This window comes from Exserohilum turcica (genome assembly GCF_000359705.1).
Source record: "Exserohilum turcica Et28A unplaced genomic scaffold SETTUscaffold_1, whole genome shotgun sequence".
Lineage (NCBI taxonomy): Eukaryota > Fungi > Ascomycota > Dothideomycetes > Pleosporales > Pleosporaceae > Exserohilum > Exserohilum turcicum.
In genome coordinates, this window is record NW_007359914.1 from 2811328 (window position 1) to 2823291 (window position 11964).

At 51.6% G+C, this 11964-nt stretch overlaps 4 protein-coding genes across 4 annotated transcripts; 2 read left to right on the top strand and 2 right to left on the bottom strand.

Moving 5' to 3' along the window:
• Window positions 1-362: 362 nt before the first annotated feature.
• Window positions 363-1520, top strand: SETTUDRAFT_18648 (uncharacterized protein; the record flags this gene model as incomplete). Its single annotated transcript, XM_008021923.1, has 2 exons — window positions 363-908; window positions 1512-1520. The coding sequence occupies 2 exons, from the start codon at window positions 363-365 to the stop codon at window positions 1518-1520; spliced, it is 555 nt and encodes a 184-aa protein (XP_008020114.1).
• Window positions 1521-1621: 101 nt separating this feature from the next.
• SETTUDRAFT_133966 (uncharacterized protein) lies at window positions 1622-5479 on the bottom strand (the record flags this gene model as incomplete). The annotated part of the gene is made up of 3 exons (XM_008022782.1): window positions 1622-2947; window positions 3000-3099; window positions 4732-5479. The coding sequence occupies 3 exons, from the start codon at window positions 5477-5479 to the stop codon at window positions 1858-1860; spliced, it is 1938 nt and encodes a 645-aa protein (XP_008020973.1). The 3' UTR covers window positions 1622-1857.
• An 850-nt stretch (window positions 5480-6329) lies between these two features.
• Window positions 6330-8307, bottom strand: SETTUDRAFT_133967 (uncharacterized protein). Its single transcript, XM_008022783.1, has 2 exons — window positions 7838-8307; window positions 6330-7779 (listed from the first exon to the last, which is right to left on the bottom strand). Exons 1-2 carry the CDS (start codon window positions 8252-8254, stop codon window positions 6544-6546), a joined length of 1653 nt encoding a protein of 550 aa, XP_008020974.1. The 5' UTR covers window positions 8255-8307; the 3' UTR covers window positions 6330-6543.
• Window positions 8308-10533: 2226 nt separating this feature from the next.
• SETTUDRAFT_18652 (uncharacterized protein) lies at window positions 10534-10995 on the top strand (the record flags this gene model as incomplete). The annotated part of the gene is made up of 1 exon (XM_008021924.1): window positions 10534-10995. One exon carries the CDS (start codon window positions 10534-10536, stop codon window positions 10993-10995), a length of 462 nt encoding a protein of 153 aa, XP_008020115.1.
• Window positions 10996-11964: the final 969 nt, after the last annotated feature.

Genomic DNA, 11964 nt, shown 5'->3' on the forward strand with positions numbered 1-11964 from the left:
TGGCAGTCATGACCCAGGCAGCTATACGTTAGGCACAAGTGCGATGCATGACGTAGATCCAGCCTTCCCGCTCACGTGTGCGGGCCGTCTGAGCGCTCATTCGCCGGAGATTTGCTGCCCATTGCGTGTGTCTTTCCATTCCTTGCCCGCACCCACCGTCCCCGCGGATCGCCTTGGAAAAACGCCAAGCTGTTAATTGTTAATTGTTCATGCCATTGTGAACCGACTCGACGACGCCCGACCACGTTGCAGCCCACCCCACACTGCCCTGCCCAGCTGCTACCAGCGTGACCCCGTCACTGGCGAATTACCTAGCAAAACCTTTCCCCAGCCAAGCACGTTTGGGCATACGCAATCTCAGCATGGGCTGGTGGCCGTTTTCAGGCTCAGGCGCAGATGGCGCATCCAAACAACAACCAGCGACTATATCGACATCATCGCCCGTTCAAAAGCCCAGCGATGCACCCACGCCAGCCACCCGACAGCCGTCGACACAAGCACCCCACGACCCTGATTTTTATACCGCCCACCCACACCTCGCGCCGCCCTCGTTCTCGTCGAATACCGTCCCCTCGTCCACCAATGCCGACCACACGACGCAACCGTCCACATCGGATGAGCTCGATCCCACACTCCCCCGCAGCATGTCCTGCCGCGCCGCCTTTGACAGCGCCTTCTACTGCTCCTCGCTGGGCGGCCACTTCAACGACGTATACCGCTATGGCCAACTGCGAAGTTGCTCAGATCACTGGAATGACTTTTGGTTCTGCATGCGTACCAAGAACAGTAGGAGTAGCCAGGACGTCAAGGAGCGCATAGTGCAGGATCGGTACCGCGAAAAGGAGAGAGTTTTGAAGAGTGGGCCGAATAGTGAGGATATCTGGCGCAAGAGGGAGCCTGGAGAAGAAGTCAGAGGGGCATTTAGTAGGCCTTCTGAGGATGCGATGAGATGACAACGTTTTAAAGGCAAGGCTGTATGATAGGCAATACCATAGGGATGGATATTGGCATGTACAATACATAATGAATCTAGCAAGAGAATTTGTAGCTACGGGTACAATGTCCATCTCTGCGAGCAGCATGGACACCTCGTCAAGAGGGCTTGCCATGATCATGATCCTTTCGATTTTCTCAGTGCTATCATCGCTATCATGGTTGCTATCCGCTATTTTGTGTGGTGGTGGTACAAGTTGCACATATACTACAAAAGGTTTCTAGAATGGTAAATCGCGGGTTCCTGCCTCCCTTCGCTTCATTACGCGCCCGGGCTTGACACACAAACACTCGCATATATGTAGACTCCTTGGTCCGCGTGTCAAGAAGGGCCGCTTACAGCCATTATGCCGGTATTCTGGCAGATGCGCGGACCTTAGTCGAAGCTGGTGGCATGTCGCCTCCCCTATAAGGCAGAGGTACATGACAGACCTTTATAGACTACAGATCTTCTACAGCGCATCCATACTTGCTTAAAGTTGCTAATCTGAGCTTTTGCCCGATGCATTCTGCTGTAGGCAGGTTAACATCATTTTAGGTGGTGGGATAAACATGTATGGACTTTTGGTGGTTAGGTTAGGTTGCACACTCATTCAAACACCTACAATATTCACAAGCACAATTTGAAGTAATTGAAATGCCATAGAATTCTCTACACAGGATAATAAACCCCATTATTAGAGTACATGCTACCACCGAACTTTTCCTCCCGTGTCGTTGATCGTTATTCATCCGATGCATTGAGAAACATAATGAAAAGGCTCATAAGCCGTGAAACTCCGTGAACTACCATCCGGGAAAAGTCTATGCTGAAAGATGCCAAGGAAAGGGAGACGAAGAGACAGCCGTGTTAGAGCGATCAGCTTAGTCGACCTCCTCAACAGTGGGGCCGTCATCGCCGCCAGCACCGCCGTGGGCGCCGCCAGGAGCACCACCGGGCATACCGCCAGGCATACCCTCACCACCAGCTCCGTAGAACTTCATCATGATGGGGTTGGCAATGCCCTCAAGCTCCTTCTGCTGAGACTCGTACTCGTCCTTGGTGGCGGTCTGGTTGTCGTCGAGCCAAGCAACCGTCTTGTCGATCTCGGCCTTGAGCTTCTCCTTGTCGCCAGCATCGAGCTTCTCGTCGACCTTGGAGTCGTTGAGGGTGTTGCGGAGCGAGTAGGCGTACGACTCGAGAGCGTTCTTGGCGGCGATACGGGCAGCCTCAGCCTCGTCCTCAGCCTTGTACTTCTCGGCCTCGGCCAACATGCGCTCAATCTCCTCCTTGGAGAGACGGCCCTTGTCGTTGGTAATGACGATCTTGTTGGTCTTTCCGGTGCCCTTCTCGAGAGCAGAGACGTTGATGATACCGTTGGCGTCGACGTCGAAGGTGACCTCGATCTGAGGAACACCGCGGGGCGCAGGGGGAATGCCAGTGAGCTCGAACTTGCCGAGCAAGTTGTTGTCCTTTGTGCGGGCACGCTCACCCTCGTAGACCTGGATAAGCACACCGGGCTGGTTGTCGCTGAAGGTAGAGAAGACCTCGGACTTCTTGGTGGGGATGGTGGTGTTGCGCTTGATCAGAGGAGTCATGACACCACCAGCGGTCTCAATACCGATGGAGAGCGGCGCAACATCGAGCAGCAGGATCTCGGAGGTCGACTTGGAGGAGGTATCGCCAGAGAGGATAGCGGCCTGGACGGCAGCACCGTAGGCAACAGCCTCGTCGGGGTTGATGGACTTGTTGGGCTCCTTGCCGTTGAAGAAGTCGGAGACCATCTTCTGGACCTTGGGGATACGGGTGGATCCACCAACCAAGACGATCTCGTGGACGGAAGACTTGTCGATCTTGGCATCGCGGAGAACGCGCTCGACGGGCTCCATGGTGGAGCGGAAGAGGTCCTGGCAGAGTTCTTCGAAACGGGCACGAGTGATGGAGGTGTAGAAATCGATTCCCTCAAACAAGGAACTGGCCAAGTCAGTAAAAGTTCCGGTATTTGGCTGGCAAAAGGAAAACTTACTCGATCTCTATGGACGTCTGCGCCGAAGATGACAAGGTTCGCTTGGCGCGCTCGCAGGCGGTTCGCAGGCGACGGAGGGCACGCGCGTTCGAGGTCAAGTCTATAGAAATGTTAGTGTATTGTCCTGCAAAGTGTGAAAGTTATGTCAGGCACCAGTCAAGATAGCCCAAGTGCCTGACTCCTTTGCAGTGAGCCTTGAAGTCGGAGAGATATCTAAAGCGCGGCAGGGTTGGACAGGTTCCGCAATTGAAATATTTGTCTTTGTCCCGCTTGTAGAGGACCGTGGTGATGTGTCGCTTCGTTTCATTGTGCACACGGAGGGAGGCTGCATCACGGCAGTTGACATCGCACGCATCGCATCGGTAAGTCTTGTTTGCAATGGCCTTACGCTGGCGTCCCCTGGTACCAGCTGCTTGTTTGCGGTTGTGGATGCGCATGCGTTCCTTGAATCCGGGGTGGGATTTTTTCGCAACACACGCTGATAGACGTACTGGTATTCAGCCTCGCGCTTTCGCCGGATCGCCTGGACTTCAGCACCGGATTCCTCGAGACCAGGGATACCTTCCACGAGGGGGTTGTGGGAGCATAGGCCGTCATACTCGAAGGTCTGACCACGCTATGGGCAGATGTCCGGGAAGGAGTAGGACTTGGACCGGTTCCTGAGAGCCGAGAAGAGGACCGTGAAGACTGCTTCGAGCGTGATAATGAGTGTCCGATAGACAGACAGGACGCCAGTAAAAGGCTTAGGGCAGGTGACCAGGAGGCGGAAATGGGTGATCTCGTAGCCAGCGTCGAGGGCCTTTTCAACGTACAGCGGAAGGGTCCTCTTCGCCTTGTAGTCCTGGAAACGCCTGCGGACACCATACAGCCAAGCAGTGCCAGACCCCACGTAAATGAGCGGAATGTAGCCGGCCTTTTCGAGAACGACGTAGACACCCCAGGAATGAGCCGGCACATGAGCAGGCGGAGACTTGAACCAGGCAATCGTTGGCGGAGTAGCTGAGCGAAGGCAAGCCAGCAGACCAGGAGCAAATCGAAGCCGACAGAGGAAGAAGATGGTGTCCAGTGCATCGCGAGTATCGAAAATGTTGGGGTAGTCAGGGTTGATCCAGCCGGATGCATGATGGATACAAGCCCAGATGGCATCAAGCAGGAACACGCTCAGGGCGAATGCTGCTAGTCCCATTGATGTCGCGATTTTGGTGGTGGAGCCAGCGAATTTTGGACTGATGGTGTGCAGACCTCAACAGCTGACGGCGGCATGGCTTTTATACCACGCCGTCCCTCTCCTGTTGGCTAGATCCTGGAATTCCGCCATGACGCATGGAACTGCATCGACGAGCATCGACGAGCATCGAAAGGGCTGGAAAGCGCCACAAGAAGGGCGTAGAAGAGCCTGGGTGGGGGGTGGGCCGATGCTTTGCGATGCTTGAGGAAGGACCCAGGAGGTTGAGGAAGGAGCAGCCCAGAGAAACCGTGGTGTTGCGGGGTAGAAAAGGTACAACAAGGCGGTGATACAGGACAAGCGGTGTGGGGTTGACGTAATGGAATCAGAAAGAATCGCCTAGTGCCAGACTACAGCGCAGGAAGTGGGGCAGCTCAGGTGAGCGAAAATTCCATGGAAGGTAAAAGAAATCGGGCAGCTCAGGTAAAGGAGCCGGGCAGCTCGGGTAAAGGAGCCGGGCAGCTAGGGTAAAAGAAAAAATACTACAGCAAAAAAAATCATACTAACCTTTGCGATGCTTTCTTTTGAACTCCATCGTGAAGTGATTCACAAGACGGTTGTCGAAGTCCTCTCCACCCAAGTGAGTGTCACCAGCAGTGGACTTGACTTCGAAGATACCTTCCTCAATGGTCAAGAGGGAAACATCGAAAGTACCACCACCAAGATCAAAGATAAGGACGTTACGCTCGCCCTGGGTCTTCTTGTCAAGACCATAAGCAATAGCAGCAGCAGTAGGCTCATTGATGATACGGAGGACATTAAGGCCAGCAATAAGACCAGCATCCTTGGTAGCCTGACGCTGGGAGTCGTTGAAGTAGGCAGGGACAGTAACAACGGCATTGTTAACAGTGCCACCTAGGTAGGACTCTGCAGTCTCCCTCATCTTGGTCAGGACCATGGATGAGATCTCCTCTGGTGTGAAGGTCTTCTCCTCGCCCTTGAACTCAACCTGAATAACAGGCTTGCCACCCTTGTCGACGACCTTGAAGGGGAAGTGCTTCATGTCGGCCTGAACCTCTGCATCGGCGAACTTGCGACCGATGAGGCGCTTGGCATCGAAGACGGTGTTGGCGGGGTTCATGGCGACTTGGTTCTTTGCAGAGTCACCGATGAGACGCTCAGTGTCCGTGAAGGCCACAAACGAGGGTGTTGTGCGGTTACCCTGGTCGTTGGCGATGATCTCAATGCGGTCATCTCGGAAGATGCCTACACATGAGTATGTGGTTCCTAGATCAATTCCGATCGCGGGTGCCATGATGTGCGGCTTGTCGTGTGTGTAGTGGGGGGTATCAAAAGTACAAGGAAAATCGTAGATGCTCACAAGTCAGAGACTTCGTGTGTGTGAGGCTTTGTGACTTTTGGAGTTGATTTGGGTTGTGTAGTGAGGAGACAGGTGCAGGCGGCGGCGGAGCAGTTTTTGTATTGCCTTGGAGCGTGTTGTTTCTACAGAATTCCAGCGGCTTCGACGTGCCAAGCCTCCAACCAGAATCTTCCCGCAAGCTCTGCGACCCACTAGAAACAACTGCCTGGCGGCTTCACTGGGGGCGAATGCTGGGTGTTGGATCCACAGTGAGCAGCGCTTGTGCCGCTTGATCACCCAGCCCAACGCAGCAATCGCGACCGTCGGTGGGCATGGCGTGGCTGCCTCTTTCCTCGCCCCCCCAAAGCACGCTCGACTTTGCCATGCGATGACGGAACCCTCACCCCACCATGCCCCCAATCCGGTGGTCTAAGCGAGCTGCCCCGCCATACCGGGCCCACTGCTCGTGGCCGCCCATGGCAACCGGCCGCTTCTTGTACCTTCCAATGCCACCTGCTGCTTTTCCACCGCCATCGAACGACATCAGGCGCAGCCCTACCCCTGAACATGGACGTGTCTGATACCTGTTACGATTCAGCGCCCTCAGCTTGGTACTGCTCCTTATGCACATGCGTTGATACCACGGTCAACCTCTGGATCGAATAGACAAGGGACATTGCATACACCTATTGTGGTCTGCATCCAAGAACATGCTTCGACTATTGCTAAAACGCCATGTTTTACTGCATATCCACATCTGCTAGGGTAAAGTATAGGAAAACCACGGCAAACAACCACACCCCCTCGGGCGTTGCCTCATCGCCACGAGTCTCCCGCTTCTAGCATCTCCGAAGCACATACGATGACAAAGAACCCAGCAAAAAATCGACACATGTATGCAATATCCAGCAGCCCAACGCCGCAGATGCTGATTGCCCAAACGCCAACATGGGTATAATATGAGACCGACAGCCAATGATGGTCCAAGCAGAGCAGCATGTCGAGGACCGAGATGAGGCCTAACCACCTCCCCGTCCTCGCCCACGCCCCCTTCCACTGCCGCTGGCCGTCCGTGCCATCGCAACACCACCAACATGGCCACCTGCCTCTCCATTCCGTCCTATCGGCGTGTTTCCGCCTCCTTCTGACCATCCTGCAGCACTGCTCTGCGCGCTCATAGGCACGCCGCCCAAGCCTGTGCCTACCTCCAGATGTGGTGCGGTACTTCGAAGGGCACTCGTCATTTCGTTGACTGGCTCCGAAAAATTCGGGGGCTGGACCTGGTAATCCCGTGCTTTAACAGGGTGGCATGCGGCCTGCAAGAGTTTCTCGTTGAGATCATCGTCTGGTCGTGCTTCCCGTAGCATGAGCTTCAAATCCTGTTCAACATCATGTGCCGAGAGCGAGGGCGGGGGTGGTGCCGACGCGTTGATCTTTTGGAAAATCTTTGCATCCAGAACAAAAGGCGGGTTGTAGATGAATGGCGGTATTTGCCCACTCACAATGGCGGCTGTGGGATTGAGCGCAGAGCGTGTAGCACCGCGCGTGGCGTGTGGGTTCGACGAATGCTGGCGCGCCATGTCAGTTGCACCCGGTACTTCGTCTGAATCTTGGTCTTGATCCATGGCATCGCCGTTTTCAGAAGCATGCTCGCCGTTGGTGCCGTTGGTGTTACCGTTGGTGGCTGCTTCTTGCGGTGTGGCTTCGGTGTTTTTCATCTTCGCGAAAAAGTGAGACGCGGCTGTTGTAGCCTGGTTCATAGCCATGTTGAGCTCCTTTTCAGTGAACAAGCGCTCCAGAGAGTAGGCAGATGACTCGAACTGGGCATTGACAGTACGCGCCTTGGCCTCGCGGAACGGAGACCCAACCCCCATTTCAACTCGACCAGATGCCCCGGGAGAATCGTTGTCCTGGTCTTCGAATAGCTTTCGCTTGCGCTTGTGTTCGTTGGCCGCAGCAAGCTCTTCCGCATCCCCAAACTTGTGCCCTGTCCTCCTTGTTTTCCGTGGCGCTTGCGGACCTCCGGGGCTGGCAGGGTTTCCAATGCTGAATTGGTTTGGATGGAGGAGCATGGCGTTGCTGTCAGACAAATCAAGCTGCTCCTTTTCCCGCTTCAGTCGGTTTGTTCGCTGTTGTATGCTTGCGACAAGACGTTCGCGGATGGTCGCGGCCAGCAGCTTGTGCTCTTCCTCGGCGATTTGGACTTTGTAGTAGTGCGAGTTTTCGATTTCGTTCTTCGTGTTCTCGTGTTTGTTCTGTATAATAATGCGATTAACGTGCCGTGTTAGCCAGCAGAGGGTAGGGGGCGCTTACCCAGAGCATGGTGAGGTTGTAATCCCGTTCCTCCATCGCATCGTTCACAGCGTCCACGAAGCGCGAGTAGTGCTTTCCGCATTGCGCAATGTAATCGGTACCAGCACTTAGGGCAGAAGGCACGTTGTTGCCCATAATCTGGGAGATGAGCTCCGCCGCCTCTTCGCCGTTATCCTCGAGCGGCTGATTCGCATAAGGATCCGCCTTCATAATCAGGTTGATGTCGGCTTGTAGCGCAGCAAGCTGAGCGCGATAATGGCTGTCCCTGTTGTCAGAAAAGGATGCCATCATTTCCGCAAGCTTCTCCGCGAGCATGTTGCGCCGTTTATCGCGCTTCGAGGGTTGCGGTTGAGGGGATGTCGCTGAATGGCCTAGCGAAAAGTTGTCCGCCGGTGACGGACTTCCATTGCGAACCATGGCGACAGCGTAGGCTTTGGATGCGTTCTGGAGTCGCGCTTCGTCGTCGTCTGCTGGGCTAGGATGGCCACAGGGTGCCGCCAGTCTTTTGTCGTGTTTAGGTCTGGCGCGGTGAAAATCTGATCGTGCCGTCTACTAGCCCGGGATATAGTTTGCGCCTCGTATCGTAGATGGTTACCGGCTTCAAGCCATGGAGTAGGTAGACACTTGGGTATCGTTTACAAGAGTGAATTAGTCTGGCAGACGAGCGTTCGCATCGCATCACTTGGAGCATTCCGAATGGGGTTTAGCGCCTGGGTAGAACGCCGATTGCCGACATCTCTCAAGCCAATTGCATGGCCGAACTGTTGCCGCCAAACAGGAATGCGCCCAGGAATTGTTTTTGAGCTGAATTGTTCTTGCTCATTGTCTCAGGTGTAACAACCAAAGTTTTAATTGGGGGTTTTTTTTAGTGGAGCATAACTAGAGATTAACTTGCTCATTCTACTGAATTGCCTGTTTAGTCAGCTTATGAGAAAAATATATAACATATAACAAATTCCAACAGCGATTTAGCGGCCAATTCTCTTTGGATCAATGTTCTTACAAAACATGTTCAGAAAAATATGATGCTTTTTTCCGCTGCATTTGAGATGCTTGAAGGCACAGTATTTTCTGCTGTCACCAGCTAGTATGTATCGAGTATGATTTTCTGTTTTTGCGCGAATTGGATATGGGTGTCACATCTAAAAAAAAATACATCGACAAAGTTGAACGGGTTCCTGTCGTCTATCAGGTTCACATACAATGTGTACTTAGTATAAACATTCCTATAGCCCGTTACGATGCTGAAAAGCGATGCAGCTTGAGTAGCTATGCCGTCGCGCTGTTCTTGTTGTACCGATTGTTCTGCAGTTTCTGGCTGCTCTGGCTGTAGTTTCTATATAGTCTGTGTTGGCTGTTACCACGCTGCTCTAGCCATTCAGGCGTTTCTGATCGTTCTGGTCGTTCTGGCAGTGACGCTGCTCTGGCTGCTCTGGCTGCTCTGGCTATTGTAGTATTCATTATTCAACCAGACGGCTCAGCTGATGCAGCTTAAGAGGGAGATTCTTAACATCTTAGCATGCGTCTAGCTAATAGCTATGAATGTTGGGATATCTACTCTACCTTCTGCATGGTGCAGAAGGTTGACCTTTTTGCACTACAACAAATCTTTTAAGCGCTAATTGACCTATATGTTCTCTTACAATTTAACATATTATACCAAATATACCTGATTTAAAAGGTAGCTAAAGCTTTAATGGACTTGAAAATGCCAAAGTGAAGCTTCTTATGTAGTAGCATGGCCGTCGAAGTCATCTTGTTACGTTCTCATGATTGGATCATGATATTTTGATTGCCGGGCCATACTGCATGTCGAAAGACAAAGATGAATCTCCAACCTCTTCAGTTAGAGACTCTATATACTGCGACACTTAATAAGTACCAATGCTATACAAAGGAAACATCTATCAATGACATAAGAGGTCTTCTACCACGAAATAGGGTCATATTGTAGGAGAATATGAATCAATGGAACAATACCCTTGAATTTGACCGTCGCAACCTGGAAGCCTGGCTAGGAAGGCTACTGGCAATTTGGTAACAACAAACGAAGCTGCTGTAACGTCTAGGTACAAGTACTTACCCGCATCCTAGCAGTTGACAGAACCATAGTAGGAACACTCGTCTCTCGATTGTGATGACTTTCTGCCACAACATATTGACGCGTAGAACTTCTACTGACCCGTTTGCTCCCGTCGGTCACGCGTTGGCCAGTGGCAGTGCAGTGTCTGCGTTGCCGTTCCGTCAAATACTCATGAGCCATTCGCTGCTTATACACAGACGGCACGGTTAAATGCATTTACCGGTTACAAGAACATACGACTTCAAAAACATGGCTGTGCTACTTGTAGTACCACTGTAGAAGAGTGGTGCTAGAATCGTTTCAGTGGAACAGGCCTTGCCCCGCATCAAACATGTGGACCCAGTGGCATGGTACTGTACGCTACACTCAGTATAGGAACCTACATCTGGGTAGCCTCGTGATACCAGCTTCCAAAGCCTGCTGCCTTTGGCTGCTATGTTGGATACAAAAACGGCAGAGGGCACAATTGGCTTTTGAAGGCGTTCCCAACACATATAAGAAGAGACTGAATCTCCGAATATCCCTGAACATCCACAGCATTCTTCATCAATACCAGAAGCTGTTGCTCATTCATTAGCTCTCCTCTATCAATTCTCGAACGCCCACTGCCAAAATGCACCTTCCAATGCTCATCGGTACCTTGGCACTCTCAGCCAGCATGGCTTTCGCAGCTCAGGCCAAGGTGCATAACAATTGTGGCTTCCCTGTTTGGGTGAACTCCGTCCAAGGCAAAGCTGGTCTTGTTCAAAAAGTAGCATCTGGTTATACGTTTTCAGAGGAGCAGAAGCCCACTGATAACGGTATTGGAGTTTCTGTCCAAATAACCATGTATGAAGATGGTCGCTCCAACAACGATCCCATTCTGATCATGGGATACTCTTGGGACAAACACGCTGGACTCTACTACAGCTTGAGCACGGTGAAGGGGTTTGACTTTTGGGGACGTAAGCTTCGCATTCACAACACTGAGGGAAAGCCTTTGGAGGAGATTGTTTGGATGGGAGAGCCAGAGCCGGACTACACTGCCGCCTATCTCAATGGCGAGGCGGATATAACGCTTGAACTCTGCGATTAAATGACCAAGCCCAACGTAGCGAGATGGATAGTGGGATAAGAAGGGGTGAGCTGGTTGTGAATAGTACTTAGCGTAGGGCTGGGAAATGGAGAATTGGAGAATCGCAGGGGAATCAGGTGTTAGAAAAGTCATGATGTTTTTATACAGTCATCCAATCCAAGATCCACTTGTTGCAATATCATAGTCGTTCAGGCCAAGAGAACTCTGGTAGTCCTTTCTTCATCGTACAAGCGCTATTTTGGTATCCATCAAGCATGCATCTCAAATGCTTTTGCCAAATGACCCCATGAACACTGCTTTTGAGGTGATCTGGATAGCAATAATCCCTTACAGTAAAGCTGTTTGCTCGTTTTTGAGAAATCTTTGTATCGTGTTACAGTCTGGGTACCACAGGTGAGGTGTCCAAAGCATAAACAAAAACCCACCAATTTTGCAGTACTACGGGTTGTTCTGGCGGAGCACTTACAGCTAGAATCTGTTCCATTTATATGCGGAGTACAGGTGCTTGTAGGAAACATATAGATGTCTGTTTTTACCCAGCACTGATAACGTGGGAATATCATATTTTCATGGAGTAGAAGACATACGCTACCAATTGATTGTAAACTATCAGTACAAGTCTAGTAAAGGCCTCTTACCAGTACAGGTCTCAGCCATTGGTGGCATTGATATTGGTCGAAGCCCTAGAATTCGTGTTCCGCTCACTCCACCGTCCAAATACCTCATCTCCCCTTGGAATGCAGGCGTCATATGGTCCAACCGCCTCATTATTGGTACTCCAATTCTACTGCTCACTAGAAGAACTCGAGTTCCAGTACCGAATGGCTCATAATTAGATGTGAGATGTCTTGTATTTGATGGAAGCTAGACTTGTCTGGATTTTCGTAGCACTATACAGCTAAACTAGGCTTATTTTCCCTTGCTTTTCAACGCTCACTATATATATATATATATATATATACTACCGAC

Coding starts and splice junctions, on each gene's coding strand:
- SETTUDRAFT_133967 (XM_008022783.1), bottom strand. CDS start 8,254: ATGGTTCGCAATGGAAGTCCGTCACCGGCGGACAACTTTTCGCTAGGC. Junction 7,780..7,837: donor ACAACCTCACCATGCTCTGG/GTAAGCGCCCCC, acceptor ATTATTATACAG/AACAAACACGAGAACACGAA.